The sequence below is a fragment of the Arachis duranensis genome, chromosome 9 (genome assembly GCF_000817695.3).
Source record: "Arachis duranensis cultivar V14167 chromosome 9, aradu.V14167.gnm2.J7QH, whole genome shotgun sequence".
NCBI classification, from domain to species: Eukaryota; Viridiplantae; Streptophyta; class Magnoliopsida; order Fabales; family Fabaceae; genus Arachis; species Arachis duranensis.
The window spans coordinates 57,733,457-57,758,555 of record NC_029780.3 but is presented as its reverse complement, the minus strand read 5'-3'; the positions used below and the strand labels follow the sequence as shown (position 1 = coordinate 57,758,555).

General features: G+C 38.1%; 1 protein-coding gene across 1 annotated transcript; it reads right to left on the bottom strand.

The window, feature by feature from the left end:
* Positions 1–16,902: 16,902 nt before the first annotated feature.
* LOC110275696 (WW domain-containing protein C2F3.14c-like) lies at positions 16,903–20,257 on the bottom strand. Its single transcript, XM_021131907.1, has 3 exons — positions 20,138–20,257; positions 17,262–17,325; positions 16,903–17,177 (listed from the first exon to the last, which is right to left on the bottom strand). Exons 1-3 carry the CDS (start codon positions 20,255–20,257, stop codon positions 16,903–16,905), a joined length of 459 nt encoding a protein of 152 aa, XP_020987566.1.
* Positions 20,258–25,099: the final 4,842 nt, after the last annotated feature.

Below are 25,099 nucleotides of genomic sequence, written 5' to 3'. Positions count from 1 at the left end.
TTTTTAGAGAGAATTGGTGAGCCAAGGGATTGGGATCCAATCATATAAGATTGCCAAGCAAAATTCAATGAATGCATTGGTTGAGGAAGGGATAAAAATGTTTTGATTCGGAGATCTCAATATCTCCTGAAACCCAATGAATTCCCCATTTCTGATCTACCACTTTTCTCTTTACATTCTGCAATTAAATTCATGCAATCACCCCGATCCCTTTTTAATTTCAGCAATTTAGCTTCTCGCTCTTTAATTCATGCAATTTAAGATTCCGCAATTTCAATTTCTTGCCATTTACGTTTCCCGCCAATTTTACATTCCGCAATTCTCATCTAAATCTTGATTCCGCTCAACTAGAACACACTTCTAATCCGAATTGCTCACTCAACCAATCCTTGTGGGATTCGACCTCACTCTATTGTGAGTTTTTACTTGACGATAACCGGTGCACTTGCCGGAAGGAATTTTTGCCGATCGTGCAATTTCCTAAAATCGTAGCATCAACACCTAATGAAATTGTGGAAAATCTATTAGTAAAAGTTGGAGAGTTTATCTTCCCTGCGGATTTTATGATCTTGGACACTGAAGAAGAAGGAAATAATTCAATCATCCTGGGAAGACCGTTTCTAGCAACTGCAAGAGCTATTATCGATGTGGAAAAGGGGGAGATGATCTTCAGAGTACACAATGAGCAAATGGTCATAAATGTTTTTAAGTCAATGCAACACCCTCCTAAGCAAGAGGATTACCTGAGAGTGGACATGATAGAAAGCTTGGTGGAAGAAATGTTAGACACTAAGCATCATGAGCAAGAAAAGGAAAAAAACCAAGAGAAAATAGAGGAACAAGTAGCTGAAATCTCTATTGACAAGGAGGTGAAACCAAGCAAGAAGGAAGAAGTACAAAAACAAGAACTGAAGCCATTACCCACCCATCTCAAATATGCATTCCTTGGCACGTCAGAAAGTTTTCCAGTAATCATGAATTCATCACTGACAAAAAAGGAAGAAGGAGAACTTCTTGATGTACTCAGAGCTCACAAGGATGTTTAGGATGGACCATTGATGACCTGAAAGGCATCAGCCCTGCAGTGTGTATGCATAAAATCCTCTTGGAGGACAATTCCAAACCAGTGGTTCAACCTCAGAGAAGGCTAAATCCCACAATGAAGGAAGTTGTCCAGAAGGAGGTAATGAAGTTGTGGAATGTAGGGATAATCTATCCTATCTCCGATAGCTCATGGATAAGCCCAGTTCAAGTGGTACCAAAGAAGGGTGGGATGACAGTCATTGTTAATGAGAAAAATGAACTCATTCCCACAAGAACTGTGACAGGATGGAGGATGTGTATTGACTATAGGAGGCTGAATGATGCCACACGCAAAGATCATTTCCCACTTCGCTTCATTGACCAAATGCTTGAAAGATTGGCCGGCCATGCTTACTATTGCTTCCTGGACGGCTATTTTGGGTATAATCAGATAGCGGTAGATCCAAAGGACCAAGAAAAGACTTCATTCACATGTCCATTTGGATTTTTCGCCTATAGAAGGATGCCGTTTGGGCTATGCAATGCCCCAGCCACCTTTCAGAGGTGTATGCTCTCCATTTTTTCAGATATGGTCGAAAAGTTTTTAGAGGTTTTCATTGATGACTTTTCTGTTTTTGGTGACAATTTTAATGCTTGCCTGAAACATCTAACTCTTGTCTTGAAACGATGCCAAGAAACTAATTTGGTTTTGAATTGGGAGAAGTGTCATTTCATGGTACCCGAGGGGATCGTTCTTGGTCACAAAGTTTCAAGAAAAGGGATAGAGGTTGACAAGGCAAAGGTGGAGATCGTAGAGAAGCTTCCTCCACCAACTAATGTGAAATCTGTTAGAAGTTTCTTGGGGCATGCAGGATTTTATAGAAGGTTTATCAAGGATTTTTCTAAAATAGCCAAACCCTTGAGTAATCTGTTAATGATTGATAATCCTTTTGTTTTTGATGAAAACTGCCAGCATGCCTTTAAAACTTTAAAAAACAGACTCACAACAGCACCAATCATCACACCCCCGAATTGGGAACTACCTTTTGAACTCATGTGTGATGCAAGTGATATTGCAATTGGTTCTGTGCTTGGACAAAAGAAGGGAAACTTACATCATGTCATATATTATGCAAGTAAGGTGTTGAATGAGGCTCAAAAAAATTACACCACAATAGAGAAGGAATTATTAGCTGTAGTTTATGCATTTGATAAGTTTAGATCATATTTGATAGGATCCAAAATTGTGGTTTATACTGACCATGCTGCCCTTAAGTATTTAATGTCAAAGCAGGATGCCAAACCAAGACTTATCAGGTGGATATTGCTCCTACAAGAGTTTGACATTGAAGTAAAGGACAGGAAGGGCACTGAAAACCAAGTTGCTAATCATTTGTCGAGACTACCATAAGAAACAAATCAAAAAGCCTCCCAACCCGTGAATGAAAGCTTTCCGGATGAACACCTTTTCCAAATCCAGCAAGCACCTTGGTTTGTTGACATAGCAAACTACAAAGTGGGGAGGAAGATACCTCAAGAGTTTTCTAAGCAACAAGTGAAGAAGTTAATCAATGAAGCAAGGAAATTCTTGTGGGATGAACCCTTCCTGTTCAAGAGATGTTCTGATGGAGTGATTAGAAGGTGTGTCCCTGAGAGTGAAATAAGGGATATATTGTGGCATTGCCATGGTTCAGCTTATGGTGGACACTTTGGTCTAGAAAGAACAGCTGCAAAGATACTGCAGTGTGGCTTCTATTGGCCAACTATCTTCAAAGATACCAGAGAGTTTGTTCACCAATGTAATGAATTCCAGAGAGCAGGAGGATTGACAAGAAGGAATGAGATGCCATAGAATTTCATTTTGGAATTAGAATTATTTGATCTATGGGGCATTGACTTCATGGGACCCTTTCCCCCTTCCTATTTTTTCAGATATATCTTGGTAGCAGTGGAGTATGTCTCAAAATGGGTGAAAGCCATAGCTACAACTACATGTGATGCACAAATTATCCTTCAATTCCTCAAGAAGCATATTTTCACTAGATATGGAGTACACAAAGGTCTTATTAGTGATGGTGGTGGTCATTTTTGTAACAAACAAATGGAGAAACTACTTCATAAATATGGAGTTATTCATAAAGTAGCCACACCATACCACCCTCAGACTAATGGGCAAGCTGAACTAGCAAACAGAGAATTGAAGAAGATCCTAGAATAGACAGTAGGAAGCACAAGAAAGGATTGGGCTAGGAAGTTGGAAGATGCACTCTGGGCATATAGGACAGCTTTCAAAACTCCCATTGGGAAGTCCCCCTTTCAGCTATTATATGGCAAATCTTGTCACCTCCCTGTAGAGCTTGAACACAAAGCCTTTTGGGCTACTAAACTCCTAAACCTTGACTCTGAAGCAAGAGGGGAGAAAAGGTTGTTGCAGCTAAATGAGCTGGATGAATTTAGGTTAGAAGCCTATGAAAATGCCAAGATATACAAGGAAAAAGCCAAAAGGTGGCATGACAGGAAGATCTTGAAGAAAAATTCAAACCTGGGCAACAAGTACTCTTGTACAACTCACGACTCAAGCTGTTCCCTGGCAAGCTTAAATCTAAGTGGACTGGTCCATATCTGGTAACTAAGGTTTTTCCTTATGGGAGTATTGAATTGCTAGACGAAGCAACAAAAAGTCGATTCACAGCAAATGGTCACAGAGCAAAACTGTACCTAGGAGGACAATGGGACAAGGAAAAAGAGGTTCAGAGCCTACAGCCTTCTTGAAGCAAAAATGAAGGATGTCAAGCTAGTGACAATAAAGAAGCGCTTGTTGGGAGGCAACCCAACCTGAGGTAGTTTTCTTTTCATAGCTTTTTCAATAAAAATGTTGAATAATTGGTATGCATTGCAAGGAGCTAAGTTTGGTGTTGCACACCAAAACAATTTAAGGGAGAATGAAGGATTCTAAGTTTGGTGTTCCACCAAAATCTCATTTAAAAGAACATTCTCACTTCCTGCATAAGCTTATACAGAATGCTAGCTCCAAGCAACTAGACAATTCATTCAACCATCTGGTTAATTTTTTTTTTTTAGTTTTTAGTTCCATCACTTTTAGCAAGAACAAGATTTCACATATGGTTAAGTTGATGCATGAAAAATAGTGGCAAAGAACTAAGTTTGGTGTTCACACACCAAAGCAAGTTCAAAAAGCCATAATCATTTTTAGACTAACCAATTGCACAAAGGCTTGAGAAGCAAGCAACCTTTGAGAACTATGCAGGACATTAGTCAACCATTGAAGATATTGTGCATCTTAACTCAAAAAGAACACAACGGAAGGAAGAACCAAAGGGTTGCAACTTCAAAGGCAGAAAGAAGAATCAAAGGGTTGCAACTTCAAAGGTTGTGTCTAAACTTAATCCTTGCTGTTGTAAATTGTTTTGAATCTGGGAACCCTTATATATCTTGCTAAAGTGTTTACCTAGTTGCAAGTGGAATTATTTGTTAAGTATGCTGACCTGCATAATGCTTGTCATCCATCACTTAGCTTTAAATTTTGTTTTGTTTCCCATATGCTTAAATAAAAGAGAAATGTTTGAATTAGAGAGTAAATATCTAATGTTGCATAAGATAGAATGGAAGTTAATGGTGGTATATGTGTCTGATTAAATGCATAACTCATGAAATAATTGCTGCATAATGTCATTTTCATTGAAGTGTGAGCTAGCTTGCTGTCATAAAGGTTCCTATCAGTAAAGAAAAGACCCTTGAGAACAAAATAAAACAGAAAGAAAAGGAAGTGGAAAAAGCCAATGTGGTAAGAAAAACAAAGAATAAAGGCTGGACACCAATAGCTTGGACCCTAGGACACATGCCTGTGGTGTTCTTGTACTAGGATATGCTTGGATAAGTAAATTCTAAGGGGTATTTTAAAACATGGCCACTTAGATCAACTGATTTGGGATGGCCAATTGAAAGTCCACAATAAAGAGCAACCTAGCTACAGAACATTTAGTTATCCAAAGAGATGATGGGCATCAATGATCCTAGGAGAAAATAGTGAGCCATGTGTCTGTGGTGGAAAGATGTTGAGTAAAAATAAAGCCAAAAGCTACAGCAACATTTGACACAAAGCCTTCAAAGAAGAATAAGCTTGTTAAGTAAAAAAGGAAAAGAAAAGTTAGCAAGGGAGCAAGTAAAAAGTAGACCTTATAACAGCAAGCTTAGTAAGCCTTCGAGGAAAAGTGTATATTATGTAACAGCAAACAATAACTGAGTTATCATTGTCTACATAAAAACTCCATGAATCAAGTTCTACTATATGCCTAATAAGGATATGTTTGCTTTTCTTGTTCATTTCATTTTCTCTTAGTGTTGATGCTTGCTTGGGGACAAGCAAGATTTAAGTTTGGTGTTGTGATGACAAGTCATCATATACCCATTTTTCAAGCTAATTTCACTTGTTTCACTAGTCTTTATGCACTTTCTTGCATCCTAAGTAAGTAATTTGGAATGAAAATGCATGACTTCTTTAAATCAAACAACCACCATTCAATTGATGCTAAATCATGATGTTTGAGCTAAAATTAATTGATTTTTAATGATTTATAAACCTTATGAGTTTAGAGATACTTTGATTGGTTGCTTTGATTTCTTGTAGGTGAAGAAAAGAAGAAAAGAAGAAAAACGTGGCTTAAGAAGTGTGGCCAAGGGAAGAAAATGGTGTGGTGAAAGAAGGAGAAGTGTGGCGCAACATTGAAGGAGGAAGCAACACTACTCTCCACAAGAGCACACTATCCTCCAAGAGAGCAGCATAATGAACCAAGCCTCCAAAACATCACTGCCCTGCCCTCCATAAGAGCGGAGCACAATTCTATGCCAAGGACCAAAGGAAGAAAAAATTCTGCCCTGCCCTCCTCAAGAGCAATATCGGGCTCCATGCAAGAAAAATTCAAAGGAAATTGCTCTCCTAGTGCTACCCATGGGTTTCGAACCCAAGACAAGAGGGGAAGGAAGTAGCGATCAAAAACAAGGAAAACAAGCCAAAATTGGCTTGTTTTTAATCTCCAAGAATCGAACACAGCACCTTGGGGAAGCAAGGAACTAGGCGCTACTTTGGTGCCAAGAAAGCCAAGGAGAAAGGGGCAGCGTATGCCCCCACCAAGTTTCGAACCAAGGACCCTTGGTTGCCTTGCTGCGCCGCCCACAAGAAGAGCAGAGCAGTGTTCCTTAGCATGGCACGGGCAGCACATTGACGCACGGCTAGGAGTTTGGGCGCGCACACAAATTGGCACGGCCAGCAGCAAGCACGCACGCTCACTGCCCTGCTCTTCGCAAGGGCAGGGCAGCATCCTGATGCTACACACTCAGCACGCACGCACGAGGCCTCATGCTAGATTTCCCTGCTCTGCTCTCCACAAGAGCAGAGCAACCTCATGGAGCCAAATTCTTCATGGGCTGAAAATTGGATTAAAAATTCAATTTAATTCATTTCTTCACCAAATCAAAAGCCCATTCAAATTCCAAAATCCAAGAATAGAAAGTGTATAAATAGGAGATAGTTTGATATAATTAGGACCTTCTTTTTGACTTTTGAACTTTTACATTTGGAGACTTCATTTTGAATTTTATTTTGAGAGTTTGGAAGTGAGATCTTGGAGAATTGGGAAGGAGAATTGATCTCTCTTCTTCCTTGTTCTTGCTTGAGCACTTTTTACTTTTCTTGTTTTGAATCTTGGGTAGAGAATTGAAGAAATTCTATTTCAATCTCACCTTGAGATCTCTTGTTTACTTTTTCTGCATAATTGAAATTCACATACTGCTTCATCTTCTCTTTAATTCTGCAATTCACTTCTCTTCTTTACGCTGCAACTGTTCTTGTTGGATCAAGGAAGGGTTTGAGATCTAGACTTGTTATCTAGTCTCTTCTACTCCTGAGATCTTGAACCCAATTTTTACTTGCTGCAACTTAAGCACTTGTTTTGCTGCAAATTAAGCACCAGTATTTCTCTGTTTACTCTTCAAGGCATTTTTACTTTTCTGTCAAGATCTAGTTCCATTGAATCAATCCTCTACTCTTCTACTTGTTGCAATTTAATTTTCCTTGATTAATTTCTGCAATCCCACATCCCTGATGCATTTAAGATTCAAGCAATTTAGATTTCTTGCATTTTAAGTTTCTGCAATTTATATTACTTGCACCTTAAGATTTAGCTCTTTTACTTTCTTGCTCTTTAATTTACTGCAATTTTCCCTTCCCCCTTTACATTTCAAGCAATTTAGCTTCTGTCAATCATAAATCACTCAACCAATACTTAATTCGCTTGACTAAATCAACCACTAAACTAAAATTGCTCAATCCTTCAATCCCTATGGGATCGACCTCACCACTTATATTTTTATGCAATGTATCATGCACACCCTCTTATGTTTGGAATTACAATGTCTCTGTTTCTCTGTGTCTACATTGTTATTTTTTATTTTGCTTGCTTTAAACACATGTACTACTAACATTTCATTGTGTAAGACACTCATGATCCGTGTTAGCCCCATCACCACTGTTCTAATTGTTGCTTGAGGATGAGCAAGTATTTTGAAGTTGGTAGGGGAAAGGGAAGAATGGAAGGAAAATGACAACAATAGGGAAGATGAATTACAAGATTGTAAATTTCCTTTTCCTCTCATTTATTTCCAGCACCTTAAATTGCATGTTTGTCTTTATCTTCTCTGTTTACATGTGTGTATGAATAAGCATAGCCTGAATTTTGATTTGTAACATATTGCTGTGACATTATGACTACCAACTTGAATTCTGTGAGTTCAAAAGCAATAAATTATCATGATCATAAACAAACAAGGAATTAAAGAAGAACTTAGCATGTACATACAAGTATTGAAAGGCTAGTGTGAGTAATTGTCGCTCAATTGCATTAGATTTTATTTAATTGAAGTTTTCATCTAGTACATTTTGTGAAATCTTTTGAAATCATGAAAACCTTGAAGAAGCAATTGTATATTAAGAAAAGCAAAAGGGAAAGAATGAGAAAGCTGAAGGCTCTGAGTACCAATGACAATATCCTTGTTAAGTACTTGTGGTGTTTATGAATCTGGCAAAAAGCTTGAAAACAAAACACTTAGAGTCAAGGCTAGGCTCAAGTGCAAATGCACTCCCTCAAAGCTCAAGGCTTTGAGCGTCAATGATTAGAGAGTCAAGAAAAGAAAGAATGAGCTTAATGAAGTCCTTTAATTCAAATGCTTGTGGTGCTCATGTATCAAGTGATAATACTTGAAAACAAAGTATTTAGAGTCGTAGCTTTGTTATCAACTCATGGGGTAAAATACCCAAAAGGAGAAGCTAATAAGAAAATCAAAAGCTTGTTTCAAGGAAGAAACATAAGGAGAAGATTTCATAAAATGAGCTAGATAGGAGCATCAATCATTTACACTTCTTTTGTGATTGTAGCATGCAAAGAAAACTAGCAAACCATGAACATTGAGTTGCAATTCTTCTTACCTTGGGTTGTCAATCTTTATTGCATGATTCTTTTCTTGCTTGGGGACAAGCAAGGTTTAAGTTTGGTGTTGTGATGACAAGTCATCTTAGGCTAGTTTCACAAGCCTATTTCATTAGTTTTCACTTGGTTTTCATGCATTTATAGGCAATAAGTAAGTGTTTGGGTGAGAATTTCATGATTGTCTTGATTCAATCAAACATTGGTAATTCTATGCATTTTCATTAAATTTCTTGCAAGATTTAGTTGATAATATGAATTATGCAAGATTTGATGATTATGCCAAGGCTTTGATGTATTTGTTTATTTGATGATAGGTGAAAGGATGAAGGAGAAGGAGCAATAAAAGCACTAAAAGAAGAATCATACTCCCAAGGTGGCAAAAGAGTAGGAAACAAACTCAAAGAGCCTTTTGAGTTAAGCAAAGAGGATTTGCAATCCTGACCTCTTCAAACTCCAACAAGAATAACGCGAACTACAAAACTCCAAATGAGGTGATTTTAGTGGCATTGAAAAGTAGACATCTAGAGCTTTCCAAGCATATATGGCACTGCATAGTGAACACTAAATCTGAGGGAGAAAATATGCCCTAAAATTGCATATATGAACATGGTATCAACCTGCAGTAAGGACAGCTGATCTCTTCACCTTCCAAGGAGGATAACCTGCGCTGTAGAGCTTGGAATGACGCGATCTTAATTGCATTGAAAAGTAGACATCTAGAGCTTTCCAACCATATATAATAGTATGGGGTGAACCTCAGGGATGGGCCTCAGAAGCTGGCGCTAAGTTTGGCCTCCAAACTGCCAGCGCTCAAAGAGCATTTTCGGCCTCCAAAACAGCATGACCATGCCTTCTTCAAAGGACCATAACTTAAGCTACAGATGTCCCACTGATGCGCTTTCAGTTGCATTCAAAAGCTGACATTCAAGGCTTTCCAACGATATATAGCAATCCATATTTAGCATAAAATTGAAGTACAAATGAAAGGCCTCTTTAAGGCCCAAAAACCAATCACAAAATGAAGCCAGCAAGGTTTGAAGAGGAGAACCAAGCAAGGCCAGCGCTCAAATACTCCAGCGCTCAAAAGTGAGCGCTACGCTCACTAAGTCACCTTTATCGTGACTTTCACACAAGGGAAGCAAGAAGTAGCGCTACATTAAAACAAGTAACCGAGCGCTATGAAGGAAGGCTTGGTTCGAAGCGTGGGCCAAGGCAATTGAGCGCTATGTTGCTTTAGTTAACCGAGCGCTCCCCTCGAAGGTTCCCACACACCAAACTAACTTGAACCAAGCAATCTTGATCCATGCCTCCAAACCACTTAAACCAAGCCATCCGGATCAACTCTTCTTCAAACCCAAAGCAAGCAAAGCCCATGGACATGACTCAAAGGCACAAGAAACAATTAGATTAGGAATTTCATTTTAATTGTAATTTGTTTTCAATTTCATTTTTTATTTTTGTAAAAATCCTAAAAAATGGCATTAGTTTCATTTTAGAAAAAAGGTTGGCTCTGCTAGAGAGCATTAGGAGTAGGGTAGAAGTCTCTGGTAGAGAGCTTAGCTTTCTTTTCCTCTTCTGTAATTTTACATTTCTGTTACAATTGAATTCAAGTTGGCTTATGCAAATTTTCAATTTTTGAAATTCTCTGCTACACTTTTCTTTCTTACAAATTTACTTTCTGCAAGTTTACATTTGAAATTGTTGAGATCCAAATTTACTTGTCCTGCAAATCTGTAATTCTATTCTTTTGTAATTCAACTTTTCCATTGAGCTTGATATACTCTTCCTGCAAATCTGAGCAATTCTATTATGCAATTTCACATTCACATTGAGCTTGATTTACTTTCCTGCACCTTTACATTTTATGCAATTGTCCTGATTGATTGATCTATTGCCTCCTTTACTTTCGAGCACCCAACCCCTCTTACATTTGATACAATTTACATTTCTTATCATTTAAGATTCTGTCAATTTACATTTCTTGCTCTTTAAGATTCTGCTCATTTACTTTCTACAACTTTAAATTCACTGCTATTTACATTATGTTGCTTCAATTTCACTTCAATTCACCAATGTTAGCTTGACAAGACTAATCACTCACTAAAGTTGCTTGATCCATCAATCCTTGTGGGATCAACCTCACTCTAAGTGAGTTTTACTACTTGATGTGACCCGGTACACTTGTCGATGAGTTTTGTGTTGGAATCTAATTTCCAACCCATCACGTATTTTCCATACTTTGTGCATTTATCATTAATTGAGCCAATAACCATCATACTACTAATTTTTGAACCGGTTCCCTAACCCCTAATTTCATTAACCAATTAACTTTTCTTTTCACTTTCAAACTGACCCTCTCACCATTCTTTTGGTATGACGCTTATTAGGCTTAGTGAACAGGCATTGTGCAAATATGGCTTGGATTTTTGGTTTGTGGCTTTGTTTGATTTCTGAATCATATTTCTCGCATTCTAAGAATTCCGATTTCTTAACTCACTTCATGATTATAGGTCTATCCTCTTGTTTTCTGAATGTGTCATTCCTTGCTTTCTTTCCTCTACGTGTTTAAGTGTTTATATCCTGTTATTTCTATTTTTTAGGATGGCTGATAAAGGGAAAGCCAAGGTTACCTCTAGCAAGAGGAAGACACTTCAAGTGCCTACTCTTTCTCCTTATGCCCACTATGCCAAAAACCCACTAAATGAAGTGGATGAGGCGAACCAACAGCTTCAGCCCACTGACACAGCCAAGTTTCCTAACTTGTACTGTGAGCTACGCTTCCCAACCTATCGGAAGAAAAATCTGAACATTGAGAAGAAATTGGTCCTTCCCAATGACCTGAGGCACTCCATGATGGCCCGCATTGAGGGACAAGGCCTGGGCTTTGTTGATAGAGAATTGGGAAGGATAAACACATCATGGGTCAAAAAATTCTACTATAACTTCTTCATAGCGAATCTTGATTCAGTTTATCTATGAAGCAGTCAGATTCTAGTTAGTGAGGCTACCATTGAGGATGTATTGCATTGCCTACCTAAGAATGGTGCCACAGATGCTTATGAGCATGCAGAAGTGATAATGCAGTGTATGACCTGTGATTATGATGCCTTGAGGGAGGTAATTACCACACCGGAAGCCCCTTGGGTGATGGATTTAGACAACAAGAAGCCCAAGGGGATGCTATTTTCTTATCTGTCTAGGGAGGCTAGGACTTGGTGTAACAACCTTGGTTTTCAAATACACAAGATCTTTTCTAAAAGTACGGATTTCTCCAGAAGATCAGTAAGGAGAGAACCTTTGATATATCATCAAGTATCTTAATCCTCATTGTCATTATGCCATCTTTAAGTTAGAACCTTTTCTGAGGCAAGCTCGATAACGCAGTCACGAAGAACCTAGTTTTTGAACCGTATCGGTTAGGAGTTTTGATTCGGTTTTTCGTAAATAGTCTCAGTTTGACGAACCAGACTTGATTTATGAGAGAAGAGAGATAATAGGATGATATTATCATTATATTAGTATTAGAAGCTTCTTGAATAATATTATAAGGTTACCTGGTCAGTTTTAGTTAAAAACAGAAAACCGGTTTAACTGGGTTTATGGTTTACTGGTGCAGCTTAGCACCAGCACTCCCTAATGACTTTAGCAATGCTAAGGCCTCATCATACATGTTTTATTCTCACAATAAATATGCTACTAGTGTCATTTATGCTAGTAGCTCAGAAAATAATTTTTAGAGATGTTTTTACAAGTGTTCAGATACATCTAGTTTTAGTAGTTATACACCTGAGATATTTTAATATTATTTTAATCCACCTCAAAGCCAACCAATCAAAAATCACCCTACACCCCCAAGACACTCCAAGGCTGATCATTTACTCCCTTTTGGCCGAAAATAACAAGAGAGAAAAGAGAGAAACTTTTATGAACACTTAATCTTCAAAGCTTGATTTCTTCTGAACTAAAACTCAAATCAAAATTCCGATATCACCAAAATGATCCTCTCTTCTTCCTCTACATAACCATGTAACTTATCAAGGCTGGAAATAAGGAGAGATGGCTGTTCCTTCCCCTTTCAATTCGGTTTTCAAGGAAACATGCTTAAACATGTGTTTTCTTGATGTTCTTCCTTAGGAATCATTCTTAACTTGACTTGAGGGCCAAGAAATGTTAATTTCCAGCAAGTCTAAGGTGCGATATCCCTTCCTAACATGATGAGAGAGATTTGGTCAGTTGAGGGTTTGTGGATTTAAAGTTGTTCTTGATGTGATTTAGGAGGAAAAAGTGCTTTAAGAACACTTCAAAGAGTAACCGGATTTGGAGCAGCAAATCAAGGTAGGGTTTGACGAATTTAATCTTGATTGATTGTGTTTGAGTTGTGTGATTATGATATGGTTTGTCTGTGCTTGAAATTAATTGTTTGTATGAGTAATTCTTGTTGAAATTTTGGTGAAATTTTGATGAAATTTGATGAAATTTAAGCTTTAAAGTTCATGTTCTTGGGGCAGCTGAAATTTCGAACCCTAACCTTTAAATTGAGGTTCAATTTGTGTTAAAATCATGTAGAAAAGATGGGGTTTTAGTGGCTGGGAATTTATTTTGAATTTTGGTAAAAATTAGTTGCTGAAAAGACTGAAAAACGGGGAAAAACAGAGAAAGAATCTGAAGAATATGCGAAGAACATGAAGAACACTTTGAGTGTGATGAACAACAATGAAGAACAGGTTTTAGATCTTAGAAAGGGCAAGGAAGTAATTATTTTGGTGTTTGAGGGATTATTTGGTAATTTCTGAAAGTTAGGGTGGTTAAAGTAGAAATATTAAAAGTTACGGGTGGTAAAAAGTGAATTTTAAAGGTTAAACGTTAAAGTGGGGTAATTTTCGAAAATTTAATGATAAAATAATAAATAATAAAAAAATATTTAATAATAATATTTAATTAAAAATAATATTTTAATAAAAATAATAAAATAATGCGAAAAAGACAGTTTTCTGTAAAAGCTTTAGAAAGACAACTTTAAGTGCAGAATTCTCCTAATTACCTTTTGTAAGCGCAGAATCTCATAATTACCTTCATAAAACACTTAGGGAGTGGAAAGAACTTATTAGTGAGGAAAAGATAAATGAAAGATAACAAGTTAAAGAAAAGATAAAAAACCAAAGAAAAGTCTGTAAAGTTTTAAGGACAGAAAAACAGACAGAAATTAGTGAACGAACTAGGGCAACATAGTTAGTCATTGAGTTGCGAATAGGGTTAGGTATTATATAAAAAGTTAAACTATTTTAGTATAGACTTAATGAACCTATACTTGGGACGGGGTAACTATTCATATCGAAATTTACATAAGCTTTAAATACATACGTTAAGCAGAGAAATCAGAGCAGAATAGAGAAACACAGAGAACAGAATAACTAGAGAAAAGTAAAGAGATAGAGAGAAAAAGAGTAAATATAGATACAGAGGAAGAGTAATCAGAGAAAGAGTAAAGAGATACAGAGAACAGAGTAACCAGAGCAGAGTAAAGAGATACAGAGAACAGAGTAACCAGAGCAGAGTAAAGAGATATAGAGAAAAGAGAAACTAGAACAGAGTAAAGAGATATAAAGAGAATAGTAATATAACAAAGAAATATTTATATATATATTCTGTAGCTGTCTCAAATGAGCGGTTATATTATATGCGCATTTATTTAGGAACGGAAAATCATATCCGGGAAATCGGGATTACTCGTGACCAGATAAATGTCGGGATTGCGGGCAGCCAACCGACACATGAGCTCATGGCCTGTACTAGGGCTAGACATGCATCATTCTTGTCTGCGCATCATTCTCTGTTGCATTTCTTTCTCTATGTGTTCTATTTCTTTATGTTTGTCTACTTGTATGCTATTTCTGTGTTTTATTTTCTTGTATTCTTTTATCTGTGTTCTGCTTTCTATTTTTTCTATTTTCTCTATTTATATGTCTTCTATTAACTACTTCTCTATATTCTGTTATTCATCTGCCAAACCACACAGAATTAATGAACTTAACTAATAACCCTGACCCTACTAAGAACTCCCCAGTTCTTACCCCTTCTCTCTCCCTTCCCCCTTCAGATGGAAGCATGAGTACCCTTTCGTAGTTTGCTGACAACCGTTCACAAGAAGAGGATTCCGCTCTAGGTAGTCTTCTGAGTCTAGAGTGAATCTCGTTCTCTACTTATATGTATATTGTGTGAGACCAGCCACTGTCTACACCCCGTTTGTACGTGAACCTTAACCTAAATCCTATGTACGAGACTCCTGCTGTGTGGCTACTTGATGAGGTACCAGAGAGACGTCCTATAGCAATGTCTGATCGTAAAGAGGAGTAATAGGTTATGTTCTACCTTTTTATGACGTTCCACTTGACTTGAGTTTTGAAGGCTTAGAACGTATTTTCCCTCACTTTAGTAGTTTAGAGGGACTAGATGAGTATAGAGTCTAGGCTAGCCTGGGTGTCAGCTTAGGAACTTCTTGAACAGGTCATGGCCTGGGATGTTGTATGTATATATATGTATATAGATATTATTTAGCCATATCTAGGGGTGTTCTAACTAAAGATCTTTACTCTAATAAAGGCTGGTTCACGGAATGTTATCAACTGCTTGAGATGTATTTATGTATGGTTGTTTATGACTATTTTATCTGTTATTACTTGTGAATTGATCATGAATGATTCTGTTTGTTAATTCAAACATTTTCAAAAAAATACCTCGCAAAATAACTACGTTTTTAATAACGAATCAGGCTCATATAATACATAATAGATAATAATTAGGAAGACAAGTTGGTAACGCTCAATTTCCGGTAGGATTTAGACATATTGAAAATTGGGTCGTTACAATTTGGTATCAGAGCAGTTCGTTCCCAGTAGAGCCTGGGGAGTGGACTGACTATGCTTCATTGCATACTCTGCTTGTGTGTCTCATGCTGTTAGGGTATCTTCAAGATACATTTGGCATGAATGTCTATGTGTGCTCATTTTGGAAATGTTCGTGCCTTACTTGAAATATTAAGACTGATCACCTTAATGTTGATTGTTTGGTGCGGATAGGACCTTAATGACTGCGAATAGGCATAGTTTAATCGAGCTTCGAACGACGAATCGATGCGAAGCACAGCTATCCTCATAGCTGTTATGATCTCCATGGCCATGGCTATGTTAGATTTGGATGCTGTACGGAACGAACATTTGTTTCACTTGTGGGGAACTTGGACACTTGGCGAGGAATTGCCCAAAAGAATTTGCTTGGAATCCAGTATGAACCCAACAACAAGGTGGAGTGTTTGCTATGACTGCTGACGATGCTATGCAATCAGACGCCCTGATCCAAGGTCAATGTTATGTCAGAAATCGATTTCTAACTGTACTGTATGACTCGGGTGCATCGCATTCCTTTATTTCTTTGACTGTTGCTCGTGAATTGGGACTATATTTCTCTTAGTTGAACTTTGATCTAATTGTCTATACGCCTGCATCTCAAAATGTTTTGACTAGTTTAGTGTGCCTGCAAGTACCGTTCACTATTAGGAACAGAACTTTTATACATGATCTAATCTGTTTGCCGCTATGTGTAACGACCCAACTTCTAACATGTCTAGATCATACTAGAAATTGAATGTTACCAACTTGTTTTTCCTTTTCTGTATTATTAATTAATAAATATAAGCCTGTACGTTGTTAAAACACCGCAAATTTTACAAGTAAATTTTTTTTAAAACAACAATAATTTAAAGTTGCATACCCTCCATATATCAAGGGATAATTAAACATTCACATACATAAAGCAAAAGATAACAGAATATGGAGTAACACACTATAATATACATCATGTTACAGAAGTGGCTTAGTTATATAAGCATATAGCTATCGTACAACACCCCTAAGTCAGTGACTCGTATAGTATGTACATATATGTACATAAGACGCCCTAGGGCCTGGCCTGACCAAAAGCCCCTAAGCTGGCACCCAGGCTAGCCTAACTCTATGATATGCCTATTCCCTCTAAGCATGCTAACAAAAGTGAGGGAGACACTCTAATGTACTGAAGTTAGACTAGGCGTCTCAAAAAAATCTCCTCAATCCTAGTCCAGAGTACCTCACGAAATACCACCGGGCGAATGGTGATGCTCGCCTGCTGGCGCCTCGCCTGGCTCATCGTCATCGCTGTCAGAGGAGATAACTATGAAGTTAGGATCTTCCTCTGGATCTTCTTCTTCCTCGTCCTCTTCTTCTGCCGGAGTGATAGCAGAGGAACCACTGCTGGCCACAGGAACCATAAAAGGATAGCTACCAAACAAAATACAGTCGGGAGAAGGAGGTGGCGCCTCCATGATCTGGTCATACTCATGTCCCTACTGCTCATCAAAGACAGGAGGCTCGATCGGCTCAGGTAAAGGATCAAGCTCGGGTGGTAACACAGGAACACCCCACTCATCAAGGACAAAAGGTGCAAGAGATGACTCATGGATAGGCTGGGCAGGTATAGGCTCATTAGGTAGAGGAGGTTCAGGTGGAGGAGGATCGTCAGGTGGAGGAGGCATCTGCTCCTCAGGATGAGATATCCCAGGTCCGCCGGGGTGTAACCAAGATAAAGGAAAATCATAGGGTGCATCAGGATTAAAGTATGCTGTCCTAATAAGTTACTGGAAAGGTCTACCATGAACTACTTAATTACGGATACGAGGTACTGCACAGTAGATATAATACTCACCGCGCACCGGGTCCTCGTGGATGTACGGTGGATCAATCTCGTAGAATAGGACTCCTGTGTCCATCTGTAGAGGTGTAAGGGGTAAGAACTGGGGAGTTCTTAGTAAGGTCGGGGTTTACAGTTAAGTTCATTTATAATGTCCGTGGTCATAGAAGTATAAATAAATGTAGAGTAATATGTACATAACAGCAACATAAACTAACACATGAACAAGAGAGAAAATAGGAAGTAAATGCACATTCACACATTAATATGCAATCACACAGTTATGCTCAAACAAACAAGGAATAGAACAAGAACACAAGAAGATAAGCAATAAATAATGCACAAACAAGTATGATGCATGTCTGTCCCTACTGCAGATAATGAGCTCATTTGTCGGTTTCGACCCGCACCCGACGCAATCCGACCCTCCAAGTCAGATAGGGCCTTCCCAGAACATAATCCCAGATTAAGTACCACATACCCACTACCAAGTGCTCTCGACATGCAGGGCTGGTATTTACTCAGGTCTCAATATACCGCAGGTATGCGAGTTAGGCCTCTACCAAGCATTCAGCTTGCAGGGCTGGTACAACTGTACCGCAGCCTGTCTGGGAAGCAACATCACAATACGGGCGTCCCCGCACAACATTCACAAGCATTGCTCGAAGGCTCATAATTCACATATAACCATACTTTCCATCACTTAGCAATCATCATAAATCAAGCATTACCACATCACAGAAAGCTCATTTTACAATTCTTTGTTTACTCTGTAAGGTCAGGTACACAATTATATCACTTTTAACTCCTTTTCTTTTTAACATAAACACAAGTTTCAAAATCTTGTTTCTTTACCTCATATACCTCTATATCTTCTCTTATACCTCTTGTTAGGTGTTTAGTAAAGGAAATTAGAGAATTCTGGACTCAAAACTGCCTTCCTAAGGCTTTTAGGAAAAACTGTCTTTTTATCAATATTTTATTATTATTAATTAAATAATACTATTATTAAAATAATATTATTAATAAAATAATATATTAATATTTTATTATTAAAATAATAATATTTTATTTAACTTTCAAAAATTGCATTTTGACCCCCGGACTTCTTGAAAATTGCACTCTGACCTCTATAACTTTTAATAATTGCACTTTAGCCCCTCAACTTTTGATTCATTAATTTTCAACCCCAAGCTTTTTAATAATTGCATTTTGACCCCAAAACTGCATGAATACACGTTTTCATGTTCTTCCAAAAACCAAAAACATTTTTTCAAAAGTTCATTAGATTTCTGCTTGATTTTCAGCTAGTTTTTCAATCTTTTCGGAAATCGATTTGAACCCGATTTTTATCAAACCAAAGAGAAACTTTTCAGCCATTAAATGCACATCAAATAAGCATCAAAAATCATGATTTTCATGGCTGGAATGTCACGTTTTCCAGCAGCACCAACAGCCACTTCAAAACCATCATAAACATGATTTTCAAGCATTAAGCAACAAGATTTCATGATCAAACCATCACACAAACACCCAAAATCAAACCTCAAGCAACAAGATCTGATTTAACACTTCAAGAACACAGCCAATCATTGATTAATTTACCAAACCTTATCACCTTTGCTGCTGTCCAAGATTGCACCAAAAATAAGCTTCCAGAAGAACTTTTACGCCTATTTTAACATCAACAACAACTTTAGAATCTTATGAACCATGAAGGCTGAAGCTTCATGATGATGAAAAGAAGGTTTTCCTCACCTTAAGGTAACTAGAAATCAAATTTTCTTGGAGCTTTTGGTGATTGAATAAGAGATCCTAAGAGAAAACATGAAGAAAACATCATTAGCTTAAGGAACCACCATGGCCGAACCTTCAAGGAGGAGGAGCAGCCTTCATACCTTGATTTAATCCATGAAAAGTGACATAGAAATGAAGAGGAGGAAGAGGTGAACACTTTGGTAAGATTAAATTTTTGATAGGGGTTCTGGTTTGAGAAAGAATGGAGAAAGAAGCTCAGGTGTTCATAGAAGTTTCATGGTTTTCTTTCATGGTGTTCTAAGCTTTTCCAAGAACAAAAATGATAGCCAAGCTGTCCAAGGGAGGCCGTGGCTTTTGGATGATGATTATCCAAAAGTTACTTGTCAAAATATCTCAGAAAAGGATAATTACTAAAACTAGATGTATTAGAACTTAAGTAATTACACTGCCAATGGATAAACATTAAGTTACTTAGTGTAAATGACACTAGTAACTGGATAATCATAAGAATAAAAGATATATGATGAAGCATTAGCAGTGCTAAGTTCATCTAAGAATGCCGGTATTATCCGTTACCGGTAGATTTCTAGCTCAATTATTATATTTCTAAACATAGATCAACATTAATCATAGTAGAGAAGATAATAATATAATATTTGGAATAAAATAATAATATATGAATATTATATTAATATAATTTTTCTCTCGAAATTCGTGACCGGCTCGTCACATAGAGACTAACTACGGAAATCAGAATTTTGAAATTCGGGCCCGAAGTGGCTCAAAAACGCAACTCTTCACGACGTGCCTTCTTAGATTAGGAGAGGTGTCCTGTGCAATCAAGCTGGTGACTCAGCAGCTTGATGACGCAGCACCTGTGCAGTGGAGGTGCTTATATGCATAGAAATTCCTAAAAATTCTGTAAAAATTCCGTTTGATCCCGAAAAAGCGCCGTTTCTTCGTGGCTATGCCGTTACACTATGTGGTTTAGAAGTTATTCTAGGATTAGATTGGTTGTCCAAGTATCATGTTTTCCTTGATTACGTTGAAAGAACTGCTGTTATTCCGTCTAATAGTTTAGATATTAAACCATTTCTGTCATATACTTTATATCTGAATTCTGTAAAACTTACCTTAGATGGGAGTGATTGTGAGGGGTACATTCTGTTAGCGGCTAGCTCGAATGACAGTAAATTTAGTTTAGAACGAATATGAGTGGCGAAGGAATTTCCTGATGTTTTCCCGGACGACATACCTGAATTTTCTCCTCAGCGAGAGATAGAATTCAGTATTGAACTAGTACCTAGAACCGGACCAATTTCCATAGCACCGTATCGGATGTCACCACTGGAACTTGCAGAGTTGAGGAAGCAGTTGGATGAGCTACTTGGAAAGAAATTTATTTGTCCCAGTGCATCACCTTGGGGAGCTCCAGTATTGCTAGTAACGAAAAAGGATGGTGGAATGAGACTTTGTATAGATTATCGACAGTTAAATAAAGTCACTATCAAGAACAAGTATCCACTTCCACAGATAGATGAATTGATGGATCAGTTAAAAGGTGCAACTGTGTTCTCGAAGATTGATTTGCGATCGGGCTATCACCAGATTCGAGTGAAAGAGTCAGATCTACCGAAGACTGCATTTAGAACTCGATACGGTCATTATGAGTATACGGTTATGTCGTTTGGACTAACTAATGCTCCTACGATTTTCATGGATTACATGAATTGTATTTTCCGTCAGTACCTTGATCAGTTCGTAGTAGTTTTCATAGACGATATTCTCTTCTATTCGAAGACAGAAAGAGAGCATGAAGAGCCTCCGAGGAAGTTATATCAAAGTGTGAATTTTGGACAGAGAAGGTGGCATTTTTGGGACATGTTATATCACAGAGAGGAATTGTAGTGGATCCTTCAAAAATTGAAGCAGTAGTGCAATGGGAACCACCTACGACCATTACAGAAGTTTAGAGTTTTCTCGGACTTGCTGGCTATTACCAGAGTTTCATCAAAGGATTTTCATAGATAGCCTTACCTTTGACTTACCTTACACGAAAGGAAGTTCCATTTATCTGGACGGCGGAGTGTGATAGAAGTTTCAAGATGCTTAAGGAAAAGCTAACAACTACACCTGTATTAGTACTACCCGACCCGCAGAAACCTTTTGAAGTATACTGTGATGCCTCTCATAAAGGACTTGGATGTGTGCTGATGCAAGACAAAAATGTGGTGGCTTATGCTTCCCGGCAGCTAAGACCTCATGAACGAAATTATCCGACGCATGACTTGGAATTGGCTGCAGTGGTGTTTGCTCTGAAGATCTAGAGGCACTATTTGTATGGCGCTCAACTAGAAGTTTTCTCCGACCACAAATGTTTAAAGTACATCTTTGACCAGAAGGATCTTAATATGCGACAGCAAAGGTGGATGGAGTTCCTGAAGGACTATGATTTTAAGTTAAGTTATCACCCAGGAAAAGCGAACGTGGTGGCAGACGCCTTGAGCAGGAAGAATTTGAGTATCTCTTGGATGATGATAAAGGAAGAGAAGCTACTTGCGGAATTTGAGGACCTTTAGTTGGCTATGACTGAGACGTCAAGGGGAGTCCGTTTGGCACAGTTACGTATAACACCAGATTTTAAGATTAGGATTCAGCAAGCACAAGCACAGGACTCAGAAATGATGATGATGCTGAGACGGGTGAAAGCAGAGGAACCAGAAGCTGTAAGACTAGATCGTAGCAGTCTCTAGAGATACAAGAACAGAATTTGTGTGCCTAGCTCTGGAGATTTGCGGCAAAGGATTCTTGTAGAAGCTCATCAAAGTAGATTTTTCTATGCATCCTGGAGTAACAAAGATTATCAATATTTGAAACAAATATTCTGGTAGCCGGGCTTAAAAAAAGAGGTAGATGATTATGTCTCAAAATGTTTAACCTGCCAGAAGGTGAAGGTGGAACACCAGAAACCGTCAGGAACCCTACAACCCTTAGAAATACCACAATGGAAATGGGAGCAGATCACTATGGATTTTGTCACGGGATTGCCAAGGACCTCAACAGGACACGATGCCATTTGGGTAATTGTGGACAGGTTGACAAAATTAGTGCACTTCCTTCTGATTCGAGTTGACTATACATTAGAAAGGCTGGCACGGATATATATTTAAGAAATCGTACGATTGCACGAAATACCTTCGTCAATTGTTTCAGATCGAGATCCGAGGTTTACTTCCAGATTCTGGGAAGCTTTCTAGAAAGCGTTGGGAACATAATTGCACACGAGTACAGCGTACCATCCTCAGATAGACGGACAATCAGAGCAGATAATCTAGACGTTAGAAGACATGTTACGATCATGTATGATAGAAACCAAAGCAGCTGGGATAAGTATTTGCTGTTGGTCGAATTCGTCTACAACAACAGTTACCAATAAAGTATCAGGATGGCACCATATGAAGCTCTCTACGGAAGAAGATGTCAGACACCATTGTGTTGAAATGACGATGGAAAAGCTAGTGTCTTAGGTCCAGACTTAGTGTAAGAAAATACTGAGAAGACAAAGGAGATTCATCGGAAGATCCGGACAGCACAAAGCTGTCAAAAGAGCTATGCTGATAATAGACGTAGACCCTTAGAGTTTAGTAAGGAAGACCATGTCTTTCTTAAAGTAACCCCGACTACTGGAATAGGTAGAGCCCTTAAGACTAAAAAGCTTAACCCTCGATACATAGGACCTTTCCAAATCCTTAAAAGAGTCGGTCTAGTAGCTTATCAAGTAGCCCTTCCTCCATATCTGTCAAACTTTCATGATGTTTTTCATGTCTCGTAACTTAAGAAATATATTCCCGATGAGAATCACATTTTACAACCAGAGACAGTATAGTTACGAAATGATTTGACATATCAAGCATCACCAGTTGAGATCGTAGAAAGAAGTGATAAGCAGCTAAGAGGCAAAACTATTCGCTTAGTCAAAGTAGCTTGGGGACAAAGAAGAGAAGAAGAGCACACTTGGGAACTGGAAGATAAGATGAAAGCTGATTACCCGCATCTATTCTCAGGTAACTGAAATTTTGAGGGCAAAATTTTCTTTTAGGAGGGTAGAATGTAACAACCCTCGTTTTCGAATACACGAGATCTTTTCTGAAAGTACGGATTTCTCCGGAAGATCAGTAAGGGGAGAAACTTTGATATATCATCAAGTATCTCAATCCTCATTGTCATTATGCCATCTTTAAGTTAGAACCTTTTCCGAGGCCAGCTCGATAATGTAGTCCCGAAGAACCTAGTTTTTGAACCGTATCGGTTACGAGTTTTGATTCGGTTTTTCATAAATAGTCTCAGTTTGACAAACCGGACTCGATTTATGAGAGAAGAGAGAAAATAGGATGATATTATCATTATATTAGTATTAGAAGCTTCTTGAATAATATTATAAGGTTACCTGGTCAGTTTAGGTTAAAAACAGAAAATCGATTTAACTGGGTTTACGGTTTACTGGTGCAGCTTAGCACCAGCACTCCCTGATGACTTTAGCAATGCTAAGGCCTCATCATACATGTTTTATTCTCACAATAAATATGTTACTAGTGTCATTTATGCTAGTAGCTTAGAGAATAATATTTAGAGATGTTTTTACAAGTGTTCCGATACATCTAGTTTTAGTAGTTATACACCTGAGATATTTTAATATTATTTTAATCCACCTCCAAGCCAACCAATCACAACTCACCCTAAACCCCCAAGACACTCCAAGGCTGGTCATTTACTCCCTTGTGGCCAAAAATAACAAGAAAGAAAAGAGAGAAACTTTCATGAACACTTAATCTTCAAAGCTTGATTTCTTCTGAACTAAAACTCAAATCAAAATTCCGACTTCACCAAAATGATCCTCTCTTCTTCCTCTACATAACCATTGGTGGATGAAATTGTGATAAAAGAGTTCCAGGAACTGTTAGAGAAGTTCACAACTCCGTTCAACTTAACCAGCAAGTGTACTGGGTCATACCTTACGTGAGTAAGGGTCGATCCCACAGAGATTGTTGGTATGAAGCAAGCTATGGTCACCTTGTAAATCTCAGTTAAGTGGATTCATAGGGTCAAATGTAATTGGATTAGATAATTAAAAGATAAATAAAATAAAAAAGGATAGAAATACTTATGTAGATCAATAGTGGGAATTTCAGATAGGCGTGTGGAGATGCTAGAATCCTCTCGAATCTCTACTTTCCTATTGCTTTCATCCAATCCTTCTTACTCCTTTCCATGGCAAGCTGTATGTAGGGCATCACCATCATCATTGGCTACTTTTAATCCTCTCGGGAAAATGGTCCTATGCACTGTCACTGCACGGCTAATCGTCTTGAGGCATCACCTTTGTTGATAGCTACATCCCATCCTCTGAGTGAAAATGGTCCAAATGCTCTGTCGCAGCACGACTAATCAGCTGTTGGTTCTCGATCATGTTGGAATAGGATCCATTGATCCTTTTGCGTTTGTCATCACGCAAAGCAATCGCGAGTTTGAAACCCGTCACAGTCATTTAATACCAGAATCCTACTCCGAATACCACGGACAAGGTTAGACTTTCCGGATTCCCGGGATCCTACTCGGAATACCACAGACAAGGTTAGACTTTTTGGATCCCCATGAATGCTGCCATCTATCTAGCTTATACCACGAAGATTCTGTTGGGGAATCTAAGAGATATGTGCCCGGCTTAGAGTAGAACGGAAGTGGTTGTCAGTCACGCACGTTCATAGGTGAGAATGATGATGAGTGTCACGGATCATCACATTCATCAAAGTGTTGTGCAACGTATATCTTGGAATAAGAATAAAAGAGAATTGTATAGAAAGTAATAGTAATTGTATTGAAACTTGAGGTACAGCAGAGCTCCACACCCTTAATCTATGGTGTGCAGAAACTCCACCGTTGAAAATACATAAGTGAAAGGTTCAGGCATGGCCGAATGGCCAGCCCCCATGGTCTAAGGACTAGGCGTCCAGAGATCTCTAATACATTATTAAAAAGTCCTATTTATAATAAACTAGCTACTAGGGTTTACATGAGTAAGTAATTGATGCATAAAT

Bases quoted from the DNA above. Each gene is read 5' to 3' on its own strand.
- LOC110275696 (XM_021131907.1), bottom strand. From the start codon at position 20,257: ATGTCGTCCGGGAAAACATCAGGAAATTCCTTCGCCACTCATATTCGT. The intron at 17,326-20,137 runs GTAAGTTTTACA...ACACCTCTACAG, and splicing joins CACAATCACTCCCATCTAAG to ATGGACACAGGAGTCCTATT. The intron at 17,178-17,261 runs GTGAGTATTATA...TTATTAGGACAG, and splicing joins CCACGAGGACCCGGTGCGCG to CATACTTTAATCCTGATGCA.